The sequence below is a fragment of the Podarcis pityusensis genome, assembly GCF_964106645.2.
Source record: "Podarcis pityusensis genome assembly, chromosome: 13".
NCBI lineage: Eukaryota > Metazoa > Chordata > Lepidosauria > Squamata > Lacertidae > Podarcis > Podarcis pityusensis.
The window spans coordinates 12,589,513-12,615,166 of NC_138038.1; the positions used below are offsets into that span (position 1 = coordinate 12,589,513).

General features: G+C 45.0%; 1 protein-coding gene and 1 long non-coding RNA gene across 8 annotated transcripts in view; both read right to left on the reverse strand.

The window, feature by feature from the left end:
* LOC308460701 overlaps positions 1-25,654 on the reverse strand; it is a 286,341-nt gene that overhangs the window by 196,206 nt on the left and 64,481 nt on the right. The gene's annotated exons all lie outside the window — the stretch shown is intronic.
* Positions 18,515-25,654, reverse strand: part of PCGF2 (polycomb group ring finger 2) — a 43,468-nt gene continuing 36,328 nt past the window's right edge. For all 7 annotated transcript variants that reach the window (XM_080976863.1, XM_080976864.1, XM_080976867.1 and 4 more), the window contains one exon: positions 18,515-25,371. In XM_080976863.1, the coding sequence (XP_080832989.1) occupies positions 25,012-25,371 (360 nt within the window). In that variant the 3' untranslated portion in view covers positions 18,515-25,011. The remainder of the gene's footprint in view (positions 25,372-25,654) is intronic.

The window sequence follows — 25,654 nt, forward strand, 5'->3', positions numbered from 1 at the left end:
TCAGCCCTTGAAAACTTGACCGGCGGAAAAAGATTTTTTTGAAAAAATCCCTAAGCCCCGGGGTCACAATTTCAGCAAAAATCTGACTTTTGGCAATTCACTCAAAAATGGTGCCAAACGCTTGCAAATGCTCCCCTGAAAGGTTTGGCGATGGAAACAGAAGGCTTTTTATCACAGGACAAGAAATCAGCCCGTGAAAACTTGACCGGCGGAAAAAGATTTTTTGGAAAAAATCCCTTAGCCCCGGGGTCACAATTTCAGCAAAAATCTGACTTTTGGCAATTCACTCAAAAATGGTGCCAAACGCTTGCAAATGCTCCCCTGAAAGCTTTGGCGATGGAAACAGAAGGCTTTTTATCACAGGAGAAGAAATCAGCCCTTGAAAACTTGACCGGCGGAAAAAGATTTTCTTGAAAATCCCGAAGCCCCGGGGTCACAATTTCAGCTAAAATCTGACTTTTGGCAATTCACTCAAAAATGGTGCCAAACGCTTGCAAATGCTCCCCTGAAAGCTTTGGCAGTCGAAACAGAAGGCTTTTTATCACAGGACAAGAAATCAGCCCTTGAAAACTTGACCGGCAGAAAAAGATTTTTTGGAAAAAATCCCTAAGCCCCGGGGTCACAATTTCAGCAAAAATCTGACTTTTGGCAATTCACTCAAAAATGGTGCCAAACGCTTGCAAATGCTCCCCTGAAAGCTTTGGCGATGGAAACAGAAGGCTATTTATCACACAAGAAGAAATCAGCCCTCGACATGTTAACCGGCAGAAAAAGATTTTTTTGAAAAAATCCCGAAGCCCCGGGGTCACAATTTCAGCAAAAATCTGACTTTTGGCAATTCACTCAAAAATGGTGCCAAACGCTTGCAAATGCTCCCCTGAAAGGTTTGGCAGTCGAAACAGAAGGCTTTTTATCACAGGACAAGAAATCAGCCCTTGAAAACTTGACCGGCGGAAAAAGATTTTTTGGAAAAAATCCCTAAGCCCCGGGGTCACAATTTCAGCAAAAATCTGACTTTTGGCAATTCACTCAAAAATGGTGCCAAACGCTTGAAAATGCTCCCCTGAAAGCTTTGGCGATGGAAACAGAAGGCTTTTTATCACAGGACAAGAAATCAGCCCTTGAAAACTTTACCGGCGGAAAAAGATTTTTTTGAAAATCCCTAAGCCCCAGGGTCACAATTTCAGCAAAAATCTGACTTTTGGCAATTCACTCAAAAATGGTGCCAAACGCTTGCAAATGCTCCCCTGAAAGCTTTGGCAGTCGAAACTGAAGGCTTTTTATCACAGGACAAGAAATCAGCCCTTGAAAACTTGACCGGCTGAAAAAGATTTTTTTGAAAAAATCCCTAAGCCCCGGGGTCACAATTTCAGCAAAAATCTGACTTTTGGCAATTCACTCAAAAATGGTGCCAAACGCTTGCAAATGCTCCCCTGAAAGCTTTGGCAGTCGAAACTGAAGGCTTTTTATCACAGGACAAGAAATCAGCCCTTGAAAACTTGACCGGCGGAAAAAGATTTTCTTGAAAATCCCTGAGCCCCGGGGTCACAATTTCAGCAAAAATCTGACTTTTGGCAATTCACTCAAAAATGGTGCCAAACGCTTGCAAATGCTCCCCTGAAAGCTTTGGCAGTCGAAACAGAAGGCTTTTTATCACAGGAGAAGAAATCAGCCCTTGAAAACTTGACCGGCAGAAAAAGATTTTTTGGAAAAAATCCCTAAGCCCCGGGGTCACAATTTCAGCAAAAATCTGACTTTTGGCAATTCACTCAAAAATGGTGCCAAACGCTTGCAAATGCTCCCCTGAAAGGTTTCGAATTCGAAACAGAAGGCTTTTTATCACAGGACAAGAAATCAGCCCTTGAAAACTTGACCGGCGGAAAAAGATTTTTTTGAAAAAATCCCTAAGCCCCGGGGTCACAATTTCAGCAAAACTCTGACTTTTGGCAATTCACTCAAAAATGGTGCCAAACGCTTGCAAATGCTCCCCTGAAAGGTTTGGCGATGGAAACAGAAGGCTTTTTATCACAGGACAAGAAATCAGCCCGTGAAAACTTGACCGGCGGAAAAAGATTTTTTGGAAAAAATCCCTAAGCCCCGGGGTCACAATTTCAGCAAAAATCTGACTTTTGGCAATTCACTCAAAAATGGTGCCAAACGCTTGCAAATGCTCCCCTGAAAGCTTTGGCAGTCGAAACAGAAGGCTTTTTATCACAGGAGAAGAAATCAGCCCTTGAAAACTTGACCGGCGGAAAATGATTTTCTTGAAAATCCCGAAGCCCCGGGGTCACAATTTCAGCAAAAATCTGACTTTTGGCAATTCACTCAAAAATGGTGCCAAACGCTTGCAAATGCTCCCCTGAAAGCTTTGGCAGTCGAAACAGAAGGCTTTTTATCACAGGACAAGAAATCAGCCCGTGAAAACTTGACCGGCGGAAAAAGATTTTTTGGAAAAAATCCCTAAGCCCCGGGGTCACAATTTCAGCTAAAATCTGACTTTTGGCAATTCACTCAAAAATGGTGCCAAACGCTTGCAAATGCTCCCCTGAAAGCTTTGGCAGTCGAAACTGAAGGCTTTTTATCACAGGACAAGAAATCAGCCCTTGAAAACTTGACCGGCTGAAAAAGATTTTTTTGAAAAAATCCCTAAGCCCCGGGGTCACAATTTCAGCAAAAATCTGACTTTTGGCAATTCACTCAAAAATGGTGCCAAACGCTTGCAAATGCTCCCCTGAAAGCTTTGGCGATGGAAACAGAAGGCTTTTTATCACAGGAGAAGAAATCAGCCCTTGAAAACTTGACCGGCGGAAAAAGATTTTCTTGAAAATCCCTGAGCCCCGGGGTCACAATTTCAGCAAAAATCTGACTTTTGGCAATTCACTCAAAAATGGTGCCAAACGCTTGCAAATGCTCCCCTGAAAGCTTTGGCAGTCGAAACAGAAGGCTTTTTATCACAGGAGAAGAAATCAGCCCTTGAAAACTTGACCGGCAGAAAAAGATTTTTTGGAAAAAATCCCTAAGCCCCGGGGTCACAATTTCAGCAAAAATCTGACTTTTGGCAATTCACTCAAAAATGATGCCAAACGCTTGCAAATGCTCCCCTGAAAGCTTTGGCGATGGAAACAGAAGGCTGTTTATCACACAAGAAGAAATCAGCCCTCGACATGTTAACCGGCAGAAAAAGATTTTTTGGAAAAAATCCCGAAGCCCCGGGGTCACAATTTCAGCAAAAATCTGACTTTTGGCAATTCACTCAAAAATGGTGCCAAACGCTTGCAAATGCTCCCCTGAAAGGTTTGGCAGTCGAAACAGAAGGCTTTTTATCACAGGACAAGAAATCAGCCCTTGAAAACTTGACCGGCGGAAAAAGATTTTTTTGAAAAAATCCCTAAGCCCCGGGGTCACAATTTCAGCAAAAATCTGACTTTTGGCAATTCACTCAAAAATGGTGCCAAACGCTTGCAAATGCTCCCCTGAAAGGTTTGGAATTCGAAACAGAAGGCTTTTTATCACAGGACAAGAAATCAGCCCTTGAAAACTTGACCGGCGGAAAAAGATTTTTTTGAAAAAATCCCTAAGCCCCGGGGTCACAATTTCAGCAAAAATCTGACTTTTGGCAATTCACTCAAAAATGGTGCCAAACGCTTGCAAATGCTCCCCTGAAAGCTTTGGCAGTCGAAACAGAAGGCTTTTTATCACAGGACAAGAAATCAGCCCTTGAAAACTTGACCGGCAGAAAAAGATTTTTTGGAAAAAAATCCCTAAGCCCCGGGGTCACAATTTCAGCTAAAATCTGACTTTTGGCAATTCACTCAAAAATGGTGCCAAACGCTTGCAAATGCTCCCCTGAAAGGTTTGGAATTCGAAACAGAAGGCTTTTTATCACAGGACAAGAAATCAGCCCTTGAAAACTTGACCGGCGGAAAAAGATTTTTTTTGAAAAAATCCCTAAGCCCCGGGGTCACAATTTCAGCAAAAATCTGACTTTTGGCAATTCACTCAAAAATGGTGCCAAACGCTTGCAAATGCTCCCCTGAAAGGTTTGGCGATGGAAACAGAAGGCTTTTTATCACAGGACAAGAAATCAGCCCGTGAAAACTTGACCGGCGGAAAAAGATTTTTTGGAAAAAATCCCTTAGCCCCGGGGTCACAATTTCAGCAAAAATCTGACTTTTGGCAATTCACTCAAAAATGGTGCCAAACGCTTGCAAATGCTCCCCTGAAAGCTTTGGCGATGGAAACAGAAGGCTTTTTATCACAGGAGAAGAAATCAGCCCTTGAAAACTTGACCGGCGGAAAAAGATTTTCTTGAAAATCCCGAAGCCCCGGGGTCACAATTTCAGCTAAAATCTGACTTTTGGCAATTCACTCAAAAATGGTGCCAAACGCTTGCAAATGCTCCCCTGAAAGCTTTGGCAGTCGAAACAGAAGGCTTTTTATCACAGGACAAGAAATCAGCCCTTGAAAACTTGACCGGCAGAAAAAGATTTTTTGGAAAAAATCCCTAAGCCCCGGGGTCACAATTTCAGCAAAAATCTGACTTTTGGCAATTCACTCAAAAATGGTGCCAAACGCTTGCAAATGCTCCCCTGAAAGCTTTGGCGATGGAAACAGAAGGCTATTTATCACACAAGAAGAAATCAGCCCTCGACATGTTAACCGGCAGAAAAAGATTTTTTTGAAAAAATCCCGAAGCCCCGGGGTCACAATTTCAGCAAAAATCTGACTTTTGGCAATTCACTCAAAAATGGTGCCAAACGCTTGCAAATGCTCCCCTGAAAGGTTTGGCAGTCGAAACAGAAGGCTTTTTATCACAGGACAAGAAATCAGCCCTTGAAAACTTGACCGGCGGAAAAAGATTTTTTGGAAAAAATCCCTAAGCCCCGGGGTCACAATTTCAGCAAAAATCTGACTTTTGGCAATTCACTCAAAAATGGTGCCAAACGCTTGAAAATGCTCCCCTGAAAGCTTTGGCGATGGAAACAGAAGGCTTTTTATCACAGGACAAGAAATCAGCCCTTGAAAACTTTACCGGCGGAAAAAGATTTTTTTGAAAATCCCTAAGCCCCAGGGTCACAATTTCAGCAAAAATCTGACTTTTGGCAATTCACTCAAAAATGGTGCCAAACGCTTGCAAATGCTCCCCTGAAAGCTTTGGCAGTCGAAACAGAAGGCTTTTTATCACAGGACAAGAAATCAGCCCTTGAAAACTTGACCGGCAGAAAAAGATTTTTTTGAAAAAATCCCTAAGCCCCGGGGTCAAAATTTCAGCAAAAATCTGACTTTTGGCAATTCACTCAAAAATGGTGCCAAACGCTTGCAAATGCTCCCCTGAAAGCTTTGGCGATGGAAACAGAAGGCTGTTTATCACACAAGAAGAAATCAGCCCTCGACATGTTAACCGGCGGAAAAAGATTTTTTTGAAAAAATCCCTAAGCCCCGGGGTCACAATTTCAGCAAAAATCTGACTTTTGGCAATTCACTCAAAAATGGTGCCAAACGCTTGCAAATGCTCCCCTGAAAGGTTTGGAATTCGAAACAGAAGGCTTTTTATCACAGGACAAGAAATCAGCCCTTGAAAACTTGACCGGCGGAAAAAGATTTTTTTGAAAAAATCCCTAAGCCCCGGGGTCACAATTTCAGCAAAACTCTGACTTTTGGCAATTCACTCAAAAATGGTGCCAAACGCTTGCAAATGCTCCCCTGAAAGGTTTGGCGATGGAAACAGAAGGCTTTTTATCACAGGACAAGAAATCAGCCCGTGAAAACTTGACCGGCGGAAAAAGATTTTTTGGAAAAAATCCCTAAGCCCCGGGGTCACAATTTCAGCAAAAATCTGACTTTTGGCAATTCACTCAAAAATGGTGCCAAACGCTTGCAAATGCTCCCCTGAAAGCTTTGGCGATGGAAACAGAAGGCTTTTTATCACAGGAGAAGAAATCAGCCCTTGAAAACTTGACCGGCGGAAAAAGATTTTCTTGAAAATCCCGAAGCCCCGGGGTCACAATTTCAGCAAAAATCTGACTTTTGGCAATTCACTCAAAAATGGTGCCAAACGCTTGCAAATGCTCCCCTGAAAGGTTTGGCAGTCGAAACAGAAGGCTTTTTATCACAGGACAAGAAATCAGCCCTTGAAAACTTGACCGGCAGAAAAAGATTTTTTGGAAAAAATCCCTAAGCCCCGGGGTCACAATTTCAGCAAAAATCTGACTTTTGGCAATTCACTCAAAAATGGTGCCAAACGCTTGAAAATGCTCCCCTGAAAGCTTTGGCGATGGAAACAGAAGGCTTTTTATCACAGGACAAGAAATCAGCCCTTGAAAACTTTACCGGCGGAAAAAGATTTTTTTGAAAATCCCTAAGCCCCAGGGTCACAATTTCAGCAAAAATCTGACTTTTGGCAATTCACTCAAAAATGGTGCCAAACGCTTGCAAATGCTCCCCTGAAAGCTTTGGCAGTCGAAACAGAAGGCTTTTTATCACAGGACAAGAAATCAGCCCTTGAAAACTTGACCGGCAGAAAAAGATTTTTTTGAAAAAATCCCTAAGCCCCGGGGTCAAAATTTCAGCAAAAATCTGACTTTTGGCAATTCACTCAAAAATGGTGCCAAACGCTTGCAAATGCTCCCCTGAAAGCTTTGGCGATGGAAACAGAAGGCTGTTTATCACACAAGAAGAAATCAGCCCTCGACATGTTAACCGGCGGAAAAAGATTTTTTTGAAAAAATCCCTAAGCCCCGGGGTCACAATTTCAGCAAAAATCTGACTTTTGGCAATTCACTCAAAAATGGTGCCAAACACTTGCAAATGCTCCCCTGAAAGCTTTGGCGATGGAAACAGAAGGCTTTTTATCAAAGGACAAAAAATCAGCCCTCGACAACTTAACCGGCGGAAAAAGATTTTTTGGAAAAAATCCCTAAGCCCCGGGGTCACAATTTCAGCAAAACTCTGACTTTTGGCAATTCACTCAAAAATGGTGCCAAACGCTTGCAAATGCTCCCCTGAAAGGTTTGTCAGTCGAAACAGAAGGCTTTTTATCACAGGACAAGAAATCAGCCCTTGAAAACTTGACCGGCGGAAAAAGATTTTTTGGAAAAAAATCCTTAAGCCCCGGGGTCACAATTTCAGCAAAAATCTGACTTTTGGCAATTCACTCAAAAATGGTGCCAAACGCTTGCAAATGCTCCCCTGAAAGCTTTGGCGATGGAAACAGAAGGCTGTGTATCACAGGACAAGAAATCAGCCCTTGAAAACTTGACCGGCGGAAAAAGATTTTTTTGAAAAAATCCCTAAGCCCCGGGGTCACAATTTCAGCAAAAATCTGACTTTTGGAAATTCACTCAAAAATGGTGCCAAACGCTTGCAAATGCTCCCCTGAAAGCTTTGGCAGTCGAAACAGAAGGCTTTTTATCACAGGACAAGAAATCAGCCCTTGAAAACTTGACCGGCAGAAAAAGATTTTTTTGAAAAAATCCCTAAGCCCCGGGGTCACAATTTCAGCAAAAATCTGACTTTTGGCAATTCACTCAAAAATGGTGCCAAACGCTTGCAAATGCTCCCCTGAAAGCTTTGGCGATGGAAACAGAAGGCTTTTTATAAAAGGACAAAAAATCAGCCCTCGACATGTTAACCGGCGGAAAAAGATTTTTTTTGAAAAAATCCCTAAGCCCCGGGGTCACAATTTCAGCAAAACTCTGACTTTTGGCAATTCACTCAAAAATGGTGCCAAACGCTTGCAAATGCTCCCCTGAAAGGTTTGGCAGTCGAAACAGAAGGCTTTTTATCACAGGACAAGAAATCAGCCCTTGAAAACTTGACCGGCGGAAAAAGATTTTTTGGAAAAAAATCCTTAAGCCCCGGGGTCACAATTTCAGCAAAAATCTGACTTTTGGCAATTCACTCAAAAATGGTGCCAAACGCTTGCAAATGCTCCCCTGAAAGCTTTGGCGATGGAAACAGAAGGCTTTTTATCACAGGACAAGAAATCAGCCCTTGAAAACTTGACGGGCGGAAAAAGATTTTTTTGAAAAAATCCCTAAGCCCCGGGGTCACAATTTCAGCAAAAATCTGACTTTTGGAAATTCACTCAAAAATGGTGCCAAACGCTTGCAAATGCTCCCCTGAAAGCTTTGGCAGTCGAAACAGAAGGCTTTTTATCACAGGACAAGAAATCAGCCCTTGAAAACTTGACCGGCAGAAAAAGATTTTTTTGAAAAAATCCCTAAGCCCCGGGGTCATAATTTCAGCAAAAATCTGACTTTTGGCAATTCACTCAAAAATGGTGCCAAACGCTTGCAAATGCTCCCCTAAAAGCTTTGGTGATGGAAACAGAAGGCTGTTTATCACACAAGAAGAAATCAGCCCTCGACATGTTAACCGGCGGAAAAAGATTTTTTTGAAAAAATCACTAACGGGGTCACAATTTCAGCAAAAATCTGACTTTTGGCAATTCACTCAAAAATGGTGCCAAACGCTTGCAAATGCTCCCCTGAAAGGTTTGGCAGTCGAAACAGAAGGCTTTTTATCACAGGACAAGAAATCAGCCCTTGAAAACTTGACCGGCGGAAAAAGATTTTTTTGAAAAAATCCCTAAGCCCCGGGGTCACAATTTCAGCAAAAATCTGATTTTTGGCAATTCACTCAAAAATGGTGCCAAACGCTTGCAAATGCTCCCCTGAAAGGTTTGGCAGTCGAAACAGAAGGCTTTTTATCACAGGACAAGAAATCAGCCCTTGAAAACTTGACCGGCGGAAAAAGATTTTTTTGAAAAAATCCCTAAGCCCCAGGGTCACAATTTCAGCAAAAATCTGACTTTTGGCAATTCACTCAAAAATGGTGCCAAACGCTTGCAAATGCTCCCCTGAAAGCTTTGGCGATGGAAACATAAGGCTGTTTATCACACAAGAAGAAATCAGCCCTCGACATGTTAACTGGCGGAAAATGATTTTTTTGAAAAAATCCCTAAGCCCCGGGGTCACAATTTCAGCAAAACTCTGACTTTTGGCAATTCACTCAAAAATGGTGCCAAACGCTTGCAAATGCTCCCCTGAAAGCTTTGGCGATGGAAACAGAAGGCTTTTTATCAAAGGACAAAAAATCAGCCCTCGACAACTTAACCGGCGGAAAAAGATTTTTTGGAAAAAATCCCTAAGCCCCGGGGTCACAATTTCAGCAAAACTCTGACTTTTGTCAATTCACTCAAAAATGGTGCCAAACGCTTGCAAATGCTCCCCTGAAAGCTTTGGCGATGGAAACAGAAGGCTGTTTATCACACAAGAAGAAATCAGCCCTCGACATGTTAACCGGCGGAAAAAGATTTTTTTGAAAAAATCCCTAAGCCCCGGGGTCACAATTTCAGCAAAAATCTGACTTTTGGCAATTCACTCAAAAATGGTGCCAAACGCTTGCAAATGCTCCCCTGAAAGCTTTGGCGATGGAAACAGAAGGCTTTTTATCACAGGACAAGAAATCAGCCCTCAACATGTTAACCAGCGGAAAAAGATTTTTTTGAAAAAATCCCTAAGCCCCGGGGTCACAATTTCAGCTAAAATCTGACTTTTGGCAATTCACTCAAAAATGGTGCCAAACGCTTGCAAATGCTCCCCTGAAATGTTTGGCAGTGGAAACAGAAGGCTTTTTATCAAAGGAGAAAAAATCAGCCCTCGACAACTTAACCGGCGGAAAAAGATTTTTTGGAAAAAATCCCTAAGCCCCGGGGTCACAATTTCAGCAAAACTCTGACTTAGGGCAATTCACTCAAAAATGGTGCCAAAAGCTTGCAAATGCTCCCCTGAAAGCTTTGGCAGTCGAAACAGAAGGCTTTTTATCACAGGACAAGAAATCAACCCTTGAAAACTTGACCGGCGGAAAAAGATTTTTTTGAAAAAAACCCCAAGCCCCGGGGTCACAATCTCAGCAAAAATCTGACTTTTGGCAATTCACTCAAAAATGGTGCCAAACGCTTGCAAATGCTCCCCTGAAAGCTTTGGCGATGGAAACAGAAGGCTGTTTATCACAGGACAAGAAATCAGCCCTTGAAAACTTGACCGGCGGAAAAAGATTTTTTTGAAAAAATCCCTAAGCCCCGGGGTCACAATTTCAGCAAAACTCTGACTTTTGGCAATTCACTCAAAAATGGTGCCAAACGCTTGCAAATGCTCCCCTGAAAGCTTTGGCAGTCGAAACAGAAGGCTTTTTATCACAGGACAAGAAATCAGCCCTTGAAAACTTGACCGGCGGAAAAAGATTTTTTTGAAAAAAACCCCAAGCCCCGGGGTCACAATTTCAGCAAAAATCTGACTTTTGGCAATTCACTCAAAAATGGTGCCAAACGCTTGCAAATGCTCCCCTGAAAGCTTTGGCGATGGAAACAGAAGGCTGTTTATCACAGGACAAGAAATCAGCCCTTGAAAACTTGACCGGCGGAAAAAGCTTTTTTTGAAAAAATCCCTAAGCCCCGGGGTCACAATTTCAGCAAAAATCTGACTTTTGGCAATTCACTCAAAAATGGTGCCAAACACTTGCAAATGCTCCCCTGAAAGGTTTGGCAGTCGAAACAGAAGGCTTTTTATCACAGGACAAGAAATCAGCCCTTGAAAACTTGACCGGCGGAAAAAGATTTTTTTGAAAAAATCCCTAAGCCCCGGGGTCACAATTTCAGCTAAAATCTGACTTTTGGCAATTCACTCAAAAATGGTGCCAAACGCTTGCAAATGCTCCCCTGAAAGCTTTGGCGATGGAAACAGAAGGCTTTTTATCACAGGACAAGAAATCAGCCCTTGAAAACTTGACCGGCGGAAAAAGATTTTTTTGAAAAAATCCCTAAGCCCCGGGGTCACAATTTCAGCAAAAATCTGACTTTTGGCAATTCACTCAAAAATGGTGCCAAACGCTTGCAAATGCTCCCCTGAAAGCTTTGGCGATGGAAACAGAAGGCTGTTTATCACACAAGAAGAAATCAGCCCTCGACATGTTAACCGGCGGAAAAAGATTTTTTGGAAAAAATCCCTAAGCCCCGGGGTCACAATTTCAGCTAAAATCTGACTTTTGGCAATTCACTCAAAAATGGTGCCAAACGCTTGCAAATGCTCCCCTGAAAGCTTTGGCAGTCGAAACAGAAGGCTTTTTATCACAGGACAAGAAATCAGCCCTTGAAAACTTAAGGTCGGAAAAAAATTTTTTTGAAAAAATCCCTAAACCCCGGGGTCACAATTTCAGCAAAAATCTGACTTTTGGCAATTCACTAAAAAATGGTCCCAAACGCTTGCAAATGCTCCCCTGAAAGGTATGGCAGTCGACACAGAAGGCTTTTTATCACAGGACAAGAAATCAGCCCTCGAAAACCTAAGGTCGGAAAAAGATTTTTTTGAAAAAATCCCTAAGCCCCGGGGTCACAATTTCAGCAAAAATCTGACTTTTGGCAATTCACTCAAAAATGGTGCCAAACGCTTGCAAATGCTCCCCTGAAAGGTTTGGCAGTCGAAACAGAAGGCTTTTTATCACAGGACAAGAAATCAGCCCTTGGAAAGTTAACGGGCGGAAAAAGATTTTTTTGAAAAAATCCCTAAGCCCCGGCGTCACAATCTCTCCAAAAATCTGACTTTCGGCAATTCACTCAAAAATGGTGCCAAACGCTTGCAAATGCTCCCCTGAAAGGTTTGGCAGTCGAAACAGAAGGCTTTTTATCACAGGACAAGAAATCAGCCCTCGAAAACTGAAGGTCAGAAAAAGATTTTTTTGAAAAAATGCCTAAGCCCCAGGGTCACAATTTCAGCAAAAATCTGACTTTTGGCAATTCACTCAAAAATGGTGCCAAACACTTGCAAATGCTCGCCTGAATGCTTTGGCGGTGGAAACAGAAGGCTTTTTATCACAGGACAAGAAATCAGCACTCAAAAACTTAACCGGCGGAAAAAGATTTTTTTGAAAAAATCCCTAAGCCCCGGCGTCACAATCTCTGCAAAAATCTGACTTACGGGAATTCAGTCAAATATGGTGCCGAACAGTTGCAAATGCTCCCCTGAAATGTTTGGCGGTGGAAACAGAAGGCTTTTTATCTCGGAACAAGAAATCAGCCCTCGACAACTTAACCGGCGGAAAAAGTTTTTTTGAAAAAATCCCTAAGCCCCGGGGTCACAATTTCAGCAAACATCTGACTGATTTCTGCATCCCATAAAAATGTCCTTCCTGAGATTCCAGGCAGCACCAACCGTTGGTCTCAGTTACCCTAATGCACCTTAGAATAAAATAGATTCATATAATTAGCTATATATTTATCTGGAACTCATCCAACCAGTCCTCTGCAGTGGCTCCCCGTCTGTGGAATGCTCTCCCCACGGAAGTTCGCCTGGCGCCTTCATTATACACCTTTAGGAGCCAGGCAAAAATGTTCCTTTTTAACCAGGCCTTTGGTTGACCTGATCAACATCCCATACCCTTTTAAAATGTGGATCTTTGGAGGGGGGTATTATTGGGTTATTGCGTTTATCTTTATTTTATATACTGTCATCTTTTTATGTCAACCGCCCTGAGGCCTGCCGTATTTTTCCATGTATAAGACTAGGGTTTTTTTACCAAAAAATTAGGTTTAAAATCGGGGCCTGTCTTATACATGTGTAGTACTGAGTGATGTTTTCTTAATTTGGGGTCCCCAAAAATAGGAGGCGTCTTATATATGGGGGCGTCTTATAGACGGAAAAATATGATAATAGAAAAATGACATTTTATATTGAATGTTGTTGTTCTTTGCCATACATAACCCAGGGATTTGCTGTTTAATCTTTCTTTCCTTGTGCTTGATGACTTGACATGCCATCTTTTAAAAACAATGAATAAAATTTTCTATAAACGCAAACAAAAAAGAAAAAAACCGAGCTCCCCGCTGAGGCAACACAAGCTCTGGAGAATTTGGGTAATGAACCATGGCACTAGAAGGAGAGATCCGCTCATCAGCACACAGCCTCTAAGACTCTCACCTGAGCCACAAAAATCCCCAAATTAAATCCAAATAAGGAGAGAGAATTCAAAGAGTTAGTGGAACAACTTTTGAAAAGTGTCTGGGAGTGAAATAAGGGAGTCCACTTATCCAAGGCTGGTATTGACAGATCCCCAACGCAAATTCAACCCTGCTTCTTGCCCTTCTATAGCCTTTCAAATAACAAGTATTCGTTTATTTAGTGACAACACACCATAGGATGTAATGCAGATGCTTTCAAAAAATGCATTTTGCTGCCACCACGTGGCCAGAGCTGGTTTCGGTTATCGCGTCCCTCGAATTCAGCTTTCTGAATTGACACTTCTGAAACTCCCTGATCCAAAATGCTATGCTACTCACCTCAGTGATGTTTTGAAAGCAGCTCTGTGTCCAGCAAGAACACAGCTTGATAATAACACGTCAGGTGATGAGTGTTCAATTGGCGTATCTATAATTGAGGTATTCTCTTCAAAAATAATGCATTATCCAGACTCGGGAGGTAACCCAATGGGTCCCACCACAACTTCTACAACTGCTTGAGGTCCCTCTTCCTTCCAATTTCTTGATCTCTTTCCCTCCCTTACTCTCCTGACTTGGCTTCTAGCTCTTGATGTTTGCATTGCCTGGATGTCAAGACAGATGAATGATGCAGCAAGAAAACAACTAAAAAGGAGGCGCAGAATGCCAGCTGGTGGAGGTACAGGTTTCTGCCATGGCTGCACCTAACAGGATCCTGTGTATTTCTGCATTTTTGTGTTCTATCTGTAGTACACAGCCCAGAAATCTTTAAATTGCTCTGTTAGCACAGGTAACTTGCAGGGATAACGCAGGTTTACCTGACCTGCTGGAAGAAGAAGAAGAAGAAGAAGAGGAGGAGGAGGAGGAGGAGGAGGAGGAGGAGGAGGAGGAGGAGGAGGAGTTTGGATTTGATATCCCGCTTTTATCACTACCCTAAGGAGTCTCAAAGCGGCTCACAATCTCCTTTCCCTTCTTCCCCCACAACCAACACCCTGTGAGGTGAGTGAGGCTGAGAGACTTCAAAGAAGTGTGACTAGCCCAAGGTCACCCAGCAGCTGCAAGTGGAGGTGCGGGGAAGCGAATCCGGTTCACCAGATTACGAGTCCACCGCTCTTACCCACTACACCACCCTGGCTCTGGAGTTCAGCATGCAATGGAGAAATTGGAATTCCTGTCCCAGATTTGCACCCATGGCTAAGTGGTTGTGTGGTGCTCACTGTGCACTGTGGCTATATTATGTGGCTCTATGTCTGCATACACACTTATCGAGGAATTGCAGATCGTGCAGGACCATTTGTGGATTCTGAATAATGCCAGCAGTTCTGCATGTACTTGCCAGTGCTGAGAGTACACTGCTGTCGAAATCAGCCAAAAGTGAAATCCCAAGATTATGAAGAGTTCTTCAAATAGGGAACAGCAAAATATCATCATCATCAATCTTTATTACGGTCCAGAGACCCAACAAAACATTACAAATTAATACAGAGTTCATACAGTCTGCCTCCAGGTTAATCAAGCACTTTGTTTGGAATATAGGGCTCGTTTATTCTTGCAACCACCGATAAAAACTTTGCCACTGCCAACGTTCTAGCTTTTGTCCGGTCTTCCAGTAGGAACCTGACATAGTGAGCCTCTGACTTTCCCGGGAAAGGCACCAGCAAGGGTAGTATCAGTTCAGCCCTGGCCTGCTCATACTTCGCACAATGTAACAAAATATTATCTATGGAATCGATGTCTTGAGCACACGAGCAAAGTCTGTCCTGGTAGGGAACTCCTCTCAACCTACCATCCAGCACTGCAGAGGGGAAGACATTCAGTCTGGCTTTGGTGAAAAGCCTTCGATAGTTAGGTACTGTTAGGTTTTTGATGTAAGATGTTAACTCAAAGACATACCCATATTGAACTCCTGCTGCTAGCGGACTACAGACTGCGTGTGACCGAGATCGCAAGTCACTGTGTGCATTGTCCCATAATCTTTGCTTTAAAACCTTTTGGGCGCCTTCATAGCCCAGGTAATACAGTTGGGGGGGAGACAGACCAATAGAGGTGGCTTTTTTAGCAATGGTTTTCTGCCATTTGCTGACAAATTCCTCATTGGTCAAATGTTGGTACAGACCCTTCCCTAGATTAAACACTGAAATCCTGAGCCAATGTTTTAGGGCAGCCCACCACGCTCTAGCTGAAATTGGACATTCACCAGCTTCCAACAGAAGTACGGAGTTAGGGACGCAGTTAGGTACCTGCAGCAGAGATCGTATAAATTTTGCCTGAAAGCCATCTAGCTTTGGCAGGTCCCCATTATGCCAGACATTTGCTGCATACAGGAGTTGGGAAACGGGCTTTGCGTTGAAAACCCTTAAGGCTGCTGGAACATATTTGCCACCCTTTGTGAAGAAGAATCTATGTATGGCTAGCTTTGTAATCTCCACCTTTTGAAGGGAGGTTTGCCAATGGTGCTTCCAAGATCCTGTATGATGGAATGTGAGCCCTAGGTAACAGAAGTATTTTACCTGTTTAAGGTTATGGCCATCCAGCACCCATTTAGACTGGGAGAATCTTCTTTCGAAGACTAAAATTTTAGATTTTTCATAATTAATGGATAAACCATTTCCAGAACAGTAATCAGAAAATTTCCTCAACAGATAATTCAAGCCCGGTCTGGAACGCAAGATGATGGCCGCATCATCAGCATGCAACAACAAAAGGGTCCTTCTCATTCCTATTTTTGGAATGTGTCCATCTGGGTCCATTAAGTTCTCTTCTAGGTCATTTAAGAATAGACAAAACAATGTGGGGGCCAAAATACAACCCTGTCTCACCCCCCTAGTCATCTCGATGCTGTTCGATAGCTGTCCCTGTCAACCGCATCGGACCTCCAGTTTGGTTCCATTGTACAGGGCTTTTATAAGAAAGAGAAGTCGTTTGTCCTGCAAAATCAGACTCAATTTGGACCATAGCTGGGATCTGGGGACGGAGTCAAACGCTGATTTCAGATCCATGAAGGCCACAAAGAGTTTACCCTGTAGAGGCCTGGTATACTTCTCAGCTAGGAAGGACAGCATTAGACAGTGGTCTGTTGTTGAATGGTTCTCACGAAAAGCTGCCTGGACTTCAGATAGTATATTATGTTCATTTAGAAAAGTTGTCAGTTTGCTACTGAGGAAACGGGCATACAGTTTCCCAGTTATTGAGAGCAGGCTAATAGGCCTATAATTGGAAGGTACATTTGGGTGGCCTCTCTTAAAGATTGGAACTACTATAGCATGTTTCCAGCTATATGGTACCTTACCCGAGTCATTTACTACCGTAAAGAGTGCTGCCAGAAGGGAGCCCACCAGTGCTGGTTTGATGTAATCAACTCAGCTGGGATAAAGTCTTTCCCCGGAGCCTTTCCACTCTTCAGATTCCCAATTAATGTATGGACTTCCTCCACAGTAACCGGCCTCCAATTAGGGAGCAGTGACAATTCTGCCCTGTCATCCTCCTGTAAGCTGAAAGGGAGGTTTGGATTTTCCATAAATATATTTCTGAAGTGGTTCTCCCAAACCTGAGCTGGAATGACACAGCTGGGGGCTGAGGAACTATTTTTCATTGAGTCGGAGACCAGTTGCCAAAAGAGTTTAGTTTCATTGTTTAGTGAGGCATTCAATAGTAGGGACCAGGAATTTTGTTCGTAGACAGGGGTTTGATGCAAATGCAGCATGCTGTACTTTGGGATTATTTTGAAACGCCACCACCTGGCAAGTACATTGGGATTTTAAAATAGCATGCCTTGTTGTTTGTGTGTCTGTGTAGAATTGCATTCGTGCTGCAACTGATGTACAAAACAACAAAAACTGCAGAAGGTATAGTAGGGTACAAAATCCAGCTTCTTGCTAATCTTACCTTTTTTTAAAAAAAAATTAAACGGCAAATTTCTAGCCCTCATTGGCTTTGAACACTTGAAACTGTGTAGACAACGCCTGATAAAATCTCAGGCACCAGACAGGTTACTAAATAAGATTTTTGGTGGTTGTGGGTGGGGCTTTAACATCCTTGGAATGCCCAGACAGAACAGAATTCTGATGCATCTGAACAGAATCAGAATGTTCTGCAAAAGGAGGAGTTATGCAGATACACTCTGTTTGATCACAAACCATCTTTTCTTGGCAGTTTTAAAATTGTGTTAAATGTTTTTGCACAGTTACTGGTAGGGCTGCACTTGAAAGAAATTCAGAGATTGTTTGGGGGTGGGGAACGCTTAGAGAGCACACACAGGAACAAACTAGATATGAAGTTAAATACAACAAGCAGCTTTTTAAAATGCGAGGAGGAGGAGGAGGCTGATTGTTATCAGGATCACAGTGAAGCAGGTGAGGACAGGTGACCCCACCTAGGCCCGAAGTCACACCCCACCAACCAGGCCTCAAAACTGTCCAAAATTCCTTTTCTCTCTTCTAAAAATCCACAGCTAAAGTTTTCCTCTGCTTTTCTCACAAGATGCAGTGCATAGGCAAACCGTTACTTTTATCAGTACGAGAAGGCTTCAAAAGCTAATGAATAGGCTCTGTCAGAGCAAGCCTGAGAACTGACTTTTATCTCATTCAGTTGCAACATCTTGGACATGCTGAACCACAAGGCTCCTCGACCCCCGTGGCTTCTCACCCCCTTTCCTGGGAAGAGTCCAAAAGAGTCCCAAGACAGGAGCTTTTTCTGTTCATGCTCAGGAAACACATGGGGCAGGACTCCTGAAGAGGAGGAGAAAGGGGAGGGAACTGGAGGGGAATATATACTCTGTGCAAATGGCTGTGAACTCGTGCTTGTTTTGTGAATCTATCACACTTGCTCCTTCTGCCACCCCAGAAGGCAGAATAAAGCTCTTTCTCTGGATTTAACCCCTTGGTGTCGTTTGACTCTTTTCGTCCCTCCCCGGGCGCAACACTTTCCTACCCATGGTTAAAGGGCCTAGAAAGGCTACAACAGCAGATTGGAAGGACGTCTCCCCTGTTTCAGGCACAAGGAAAATTCCTCCTTTGAAACCACTACAGTATTGGGATTGGAAAGCTACTATCGGTGCCCAAGAGAACTTCCCTCATTGAAAGGGTTAAGCTGCTCACCCAGCTGCTATTTGCGGGGTTTTTAAAAATGGTGCCTGTTAAATGCAAAGACGTATTCAATGTCACTTCTAGTTTCGGCGTCACTGAAAACATATATACACAGTACGAGTTCTGTGGTACCAAATACAACGGCAAATCCTAAGGTGTCAAAACCATTAGGAAGGAAGATAATGCAATCATGATGCAATAAGCAAGTAGCATAATAATCAGAGAAATCCCTTTATCTAGTTGCTGCCATAGATATTTCATACTCCACCACCAAGTCTGGAACAACATCCATCACCCTATTGTCTTGAAACTGATAAGAGGCTTCAGCTCTTCATTGGGGTGAAGCAATTTAGGCCCCTTTTTGCAAAGCTTAGGATTTAGCGGGCTGGCAATGGGGGAGAAAGAACTTGCAAAGCACAACAATGCCAGACACCGGAGCTGAAGGACAAAGTTGTAGCATTTATTACCATTTACAAACTGTCTTATTGATACAAATGTTTTAACCAATAACAATATATGAATATCAGAATATATTACAGCACATTAAAACATCATACAGGTTTGCAAACATACAGAGCGATTTGGCTTGTACCATATTAAAAAAATGTACAAAAAAGGTTGCTGGGGTGGGGGTGGGGAGCTCAGAGGAGAAAAACGTGAGGCCTTCCGTCGCCTTGGTCATTTCACTCGGTATGTACAAAGTTAATGCGCAGATGGGAAACACCTTTTGGGTATTTGAAGTCCAGCAAATCTTAAAACATGGCGCAACGCCATTAGCAAGGCCAAAGTTCGGTCTCGGCCAACAAGAAAGAGAGGAGCAACAGGACTGGTCAATAAAATGTGCATGTGTTTCTGTAAATTCTTCCTGTTGGCCCCTCTGGGCCTCCTATACTTCCTTGTAAGGGGGTAAAAAAACTGGTTATCTTCTGGGTTAGCGGCTGGAGGCGCCAGAACCAAATCCAGCCCACTGGGAGGTGCCGCCTTCACCCACACCAGTTGCCAACCTAGAGGCAAGAGATGCAGACAAAGTGGCATTTTGCCAGCAGGCTGTTAGAGGAAACTGTCTTATTATACTGACCTTGTTTAGTTTATTGTCTACACCAGCAGTGGCTCTCTAAGATTTCAGACAGAAGCATCTCCCAGCCTTACCTGAAAACGCTGCGGATTGAATCTGGACCTTCTGTCTGCAAGGGGATGCTCTACCACGAAGCCATTTTTAAAGGAGGACCACGGTTGTTATGTTCCCTACGAGGTGGTGGCATAAGGCATGCCTCTCCCCAGTGACTTCAGTTCCCCCAAATGCAGGAACCGTCACCTTCACAATAGAGCTTGTCAAATCAGGGTGTGTGTGTGTGTGTGTGTGTGTAGTTGTTACGAGGCTTCCCCCTACATACACAGACACCCTTGACATTATGGCATTGCTGCAAATGCTGCTTAGAACACAGTGTGACAAAACTGCAAGGTTCTATTTTTTATATATAAAGAATCTCAAGAAAACTAATGCTGAAGCCTGCGGCCAGGACAAGCAGCAAGGAGCAGGAAATTATGAGGAGCAGATTAGGAAAAGGAGCCTTCCTCACTCAAAGAGGAGCTGTGCTGTAGAACAAGTTGCCTCTGGGATGCTAAACTTTTGGACATGCCTTCGGTTTCAGAGGAAGCCTTCCAATGGCTATTAGCCACAATTACAAAACTGGAAACTCCAGGAGGCAACATCCCTTTCACTGCCAGATTCTGTCGACCACAGCTATGCCAAGAACCCGAGCAGCAAGGTTTTGTTTCTCTCTGTCTGGCAGATGCCTTCCTCACTAGGCGGCAAACCGCTCTGGAAAGCAAGGGAAACTAGTGAAGTGATCTGTGACACGGCACAGGAAGAGGGCAATCAGAGGTGCCAGCTGTTTAGAGAGAGAGAAAAGTTAACCAAAAATATCTCACTGGGCTGCCACACAAACCTAAGCAGCTCTTTGGTCAGAGTGTCGGGACAAGTAAACCTTGAGTCTGACCCAGCAAGATGATTCAGATGTGCTGGTCCTCTGTGAAGTGGGACTGGAAAGGAGGGTTTTGGGGGTCCTTCCCAGGGCTATGATTCTCCCTCACTTCAAATGCAGTATATCAATGGCAAGAGCAAGGGGAAATTTATTATTATAGTCATCCTCCAAATGTCACGTTGTGCAAGGCCCCACATAACCCTAGAACAGCTTCCTATTCTTAGCATTGGCTTCTGCTGCACAGTGGTCCTGATGCAGAGAAGCAGGGTAACAACAGCAGACTTGGACCCATCCTATTGCACCGGCAGATGACCTGTATCCCAGGTGTGTCCCTCCCCTTGGTGGAAGACACTCTGATCCAGAAGGGAAAGAGGAATATATTTTTTGTGTCATTCCCCCTTCCCTCCACAGCCCTTGCCTCCCTATGCCTCCCAATCTGCTGAAGATGGTTGAGGATCCCCTTAGAACAGCGTGGGAGGTAGTGCAAGGGGATGTCGGAGAAAGGGTGAATTTCAAAAAAATAATAATAAAACAAAACACCTCCTCTCCCCCTCTGCTCAAGCTGGATCAAAAAACCCTTCCATCAGCACAGGTACACAATAGGGTACGACCCCTTGTTTATCAGTTTGGGTGACACGGGGTAAGACTTGGGAGTCCAGGTGCATTGCCAGGTTGCCAGACGTGTTCTCCGCTGCACATCTTGGTCTCAGTGCACATCGAGCACAACAGATCCACCTGCAAAACCTTCCGAGGACGGACTGCCTTTGTGAGGTCGGCCGCTCTTGTGAGCCAGCCGGTGGTGGGGAAAGCCTATCAAAAGTTCCTTTGACATTCAGGAATACAAAATGTGCTTGTGTCAAGTTAGCCCTTCCTAACTTACATTAAAAAAAGGAAGATGATCACCCTGGCAGCTTTTGCCAACTTGTTGCCCCCTCCGGACTACAACTCCCATCAGCCGTGCTAGCAGGGGCTGATGGGAGTTGTAGTCCAAAGCATCTGGATGCGAACAGGCTTGGCGAAGGCTGCCCTCTGGGATCGCTTTTCTTCCATTCAGAAAAAAGGGGAGAGGATTCAAGCTGACGGAAGAATAGAACTCTTCCCGCTGGAAGTTGTGCGTTTCCACCTGGCAGTCTTGAAAACACAAGTCAGCAAATGAAAAGACATTGTCTTCCCCCAACCCCACCCCACCCGGTTAAAACCACAAAACCCTCTTCTGTCACCCCAGCGGATCAAGCAGTAGGTTTCCTTTTCAAAGGCACTGTATTTATTTCTTTGAAACTCGTTTTACAAGCAGGGTGAATGAGAAAAGGGAGGCTTTGAGGGGGGAGAGAGAGATGTAGAACAGGATCCCTCAAAGTCTACAAGTTGTTTCTCATCTCAAGAGCCAGTTCAAACAAAAACTTGGCATGAGCCAAATCAGGCCGCCCCCCAAGCGCATCTGCTTGCGTAGCTATAATGCAAACAGCTGCAAGAATGTGGGTCTTGGCTGCCCCAGATCTCACGAACTCAAGGTATGCATGCTCCCAGCCTCCAAGATGGGTAGAAGTTTCCGTGACCAAGTTTTATGGACTCCTGGTTCCAAAGTTACTGCTACTCCCTGAAAGCACACACGTGGGCCAGATCAACACCGCAAATCTAAACTGTTTCCAACTGTCATTGCTACCAGCCAAGAAATCATTAAGTGTGCGCAAGCTGGTTTTTGGAGAAGAACCCGCCTCACGTAACCATCTGTCTTTTGACCAGTGGAGGTGAACCAGCTGGTCTGCAACTCCCATCATCCTTCACTGCAGGCCATGCTGACTGGGGTTCATGGGAGTCAGGAGTCATACACCAGGTCACTGCAGGTTGTTCGCCACCCCTGCTCTTGACCATGGCCAGCCAATGTCCCTGGGCGGTTCACATCCTGGGTGTGAAAATGCTCTGCTCATTCTTCCCCAGTATACTACCTCTGAATATGGAGGGCTCCACTTCTGTCTTCTACGACTTCAAGCCCTGAGAACTGTAGGCCAGTAAATGGCCAATAGCTATCTCTAATGACACATCCACACGGAGGGGTGTATTCAACTAAGTCCTGTTCAGAGAAAACCCAATGAATCAAGTGAAGTCCTGTCCATTAGCTTCATTCAATGTTTCTGCTCTGAGCAGGGCTAGCGTCAGATACAACCTCATGCCGTTAAAGCGCATGACATCCCCTCAAAAACCCTACAAATGATAGGTGTAAGAGTCAAAGGTAAAGGACCCCTGGACAGTTAAGTCCAGTCAAAAGCGACTATGGGGTTGTGGCGCTCACCTCGCTTTCAGGCCGAGGGAGCCGTCGTTTGTCCACGGACAGCTTTTCGGGTCATGTGGCCAGCATGGCTAAACCACTTCCAGTGCAACGGGACACCGTGACGGAAACCAGAGCACAGGGAAACATAGTTTACCTTCCCGCCACAGCCGTACCTATTTATCTACTTGCACTGGCGTGCTTTTGGACTGAGCAACAGGAGCTCAGCCTGAGCAACAGGAGCTCAGCCTGTGGCAGGGATCCTAAGCACCAACCTTCTGATCAGCATGCCCAAGAGGCTCCGCAACCCCATAGTTGCCTTTGACTGGACTTAACCGTCCAGGGGTCCTTTACTTTTTTTACCTGATAGGTGCTCCGATTCCCAGCGCACTCAAGAAAACTGCAGTTTCCAGGATTCTTGGGGTGGGGCGGGGAGCTGTGTGCTTTAAACATGCATGAAATAGGTGGTGTGAATTTGTCCTAAGAAAATGCCCTCTCCATAAACCCCCCCCCAAAAAAAATCCCAGGTCTGTTGGCAGGATGGCTGAAGTGGTTGGAAACAGAAGTGAAGATGAGTCCTCCTGAGAGACAGGCAGAGACGTCTGGCACAAAGGAACAGAATTGATACTGGCTGGGGTGGGAGTGGAAGGAGTCATGGTTCAAAATGTCTGGAGGACTGACCAGGAGGAAGCCAGGTTAAGCACAAGGCACTATGTCCACTGTAACAGCGTCGCTGGCGATGCCACACCTGGATGGGTTTTGGGGATGTGATGCCAGTAGTGGTTGGCCTCACCAGATGCAACATTAAAGGTAAAAAGGTAAAGGACCCCTGGACGGTTAAGTCCAGTCAAAGGCAACTATGGGGTTGCGGCGCTCATCTTGCTTTCAGGCCAAGGGAGCCGGTGTTTGTCCACAGACAGCTTTTCGGATCATGTGGCCAGCAGCACTAAACCGCTTCTGGCGCAACAGGACACCGTGACGGAAACCAGAGCGCACAGAAACACTGCCTATCTTCCTGCTGCAGTGGTACCTATTTATTTACTTGCACTGGCATGCTTTTGAACTGCTAGGTTGGCAGGAGCTGGAGCAGAGCAATGGAAGCTCACTCCGTCGCAGGAATTCGAACCGCCAACCTTCCAATCGGCAAGCCCAAGCGGCTCAGTGTTTTAGACCACAGAGCCACCCACGACAGTTGCCACCTGCAACATTGCACTACTGCGGGCATATGTGCGGAACTCGCTGCTCCGAGGACATCCCAGTCCATGTGTTGGGTTTGAAACACAGACAGAAGAAGCGGCCCCAGCGACTAACAAAACAGCAAGACATCTTGGCAGGCCTTGCTTGTGGCCTTGCTTGTGATGCTCAGGATGCCACGCTAGCCTGGGTCCCTGTGTGTGAGAGAATTCACATTGCATTTCACAGAACCTGCCCTTCCACCAATGACCCACGGCCCACCTTCAGACCCTGAACCTTGTGAGGCTGAGCTTCTGGTCCTCAGCCCTATCTCAGCTGCCCCTCTGTTCCTAGGTGTCATGTTTTGTCACAGGCTGCTTGCAAACCAGCAGTGGCTGTTGGCCTTTCACATCATTAAAGGAAGGAGACTGGTGGCGTCAACCCTTCTGATGTGTGCAGCTGTCCAGACCTCTCCTTCAGCTTTATAGCTGCATCTTGGCTCTGCAGGAGACCACGGGAGGTATAGATGAGGGAATATGAGGCTAGAGCTGTGTACACCCTACACCTCTAAAGCACGCTCAAAGCACATTATTTCCCTCCAGGAATTCTGGGCACTGTAGTTAGCCACTCAGAGTTAGCTCCCAGCAACCCTTAACAAACTACAGAATTCTTTGAGAGGGTGGGGGAATGTGCTTCGGATGTGCTTTCAAGCAGGTGAGAGGAATCTTTGGCCCTCCAGATGAACTCCTGTCGCCTCTGGCCATTGGCCATGCTTGCTGCGGCGGATGGGAGTTATGTTTCAGCGACACACGGAGACCCAAAGGTTCCGCACATCTTTAAAGGCATTGCGCTTGTGTAGCCGGGGGGGGCGCTGAAAGGAAGCGTAGGTGGAGACAGCAAGGGTGCCGAAGGTGGAAGGCGTTCTGCCTTCCTCAACTTGGCGCCCTCTAAATACTGTTGGACTACAACTCCCATCGTCCCTTTCCCTCAGCCTGTGCTGGTTAGGGCTCATGGGAGTTGAAGTCCAGAAACACTGGGAGGGAACCAGATTCCGTGACGGTGCATAAGTCAAAGGACGAAGAAAGCATGAGAAAGCCACGTGTGCTTCTAAGACAGGAAGCCTGCTTGATTCAGAACTGTGCGTTTTTCTCTCTTGGGGACTGTGCATTAAATCTGACTACAAACAGAGGGCACAAATAAAAAAGAGTTTTTTAACAGGAAGGGGCTGCCGCTTTAACACAGATGACATCATGCAGTTACAGGAGCACTTTTTTTTCTTTTTTAAAAATTAAAAAAGGGGGAGGACACATCGGGGTTTTTTTGTCTTTTTGCCTTTTTTTCTTCTTAAATTAAATCAGGTCGATTGATAGAAAATAAGTATGTATAATTTCCCCACCCACCACCCACCCCACCCCTCCACTGCCCTTATCTACACATAATATACTTATTTATAAAACGCGAGATCCAGCCAAGAAGGAGAAGGGAAGAAAAAGAAAAAGGTGTCCCGTCCCTTTAAGTCAAAGCCGACATGGTGGGGCCGCCATTTACCATTGCCTTGCGCCCCCTGCTGGCCAAGGGTTGCATCTGGTGGCAGTTCGAAGTGCCGTTGAGCATGGTCCCGGGTGCAGGGTTGGCGGGGATGCTCACCGTGGTGGTGTTGGAGCTGGGCGAGCCGTGGGAAGGGGTGGCAGGGCTTGGCAACGAAGAGGAAGTGGTGGCCGGCAAGGTGGCCGGGCTGTTTGCCTTGTCGCTGACGGACTCGCACTCTGACGCGCCGCTGGTATTGGTGCATTCGGAGTTGGGGAGCTGGGAGGAGAGTTTTAGCCTCTTGCAGGCTGGCTGGACACGGTATTTCAGAGGGAGAGGGCCATTCTGCAGAGGGAGAGCATAGACGTAACATTTCATCTTCTTCACAGCTTGGCTGCAACCATTTTAAAAGGTAAAGGGACACCTGACCATTAGGTCCAATCGTGACCGACTCTGGGGTTGTGGCGCTCATCTCGCTTTCTTGGCCGAGGGAGCTGGTATACAGCTTCCGGGTCATGTGGCCAGCATGATGAAGCCGCTTCTGGCAAACCAGAGCAGCGCACGGAAACAACGTTTACCTTCCCGCCAGAGCAGTACCTATTTATCTACCTGCACTTTGACGTGCTTT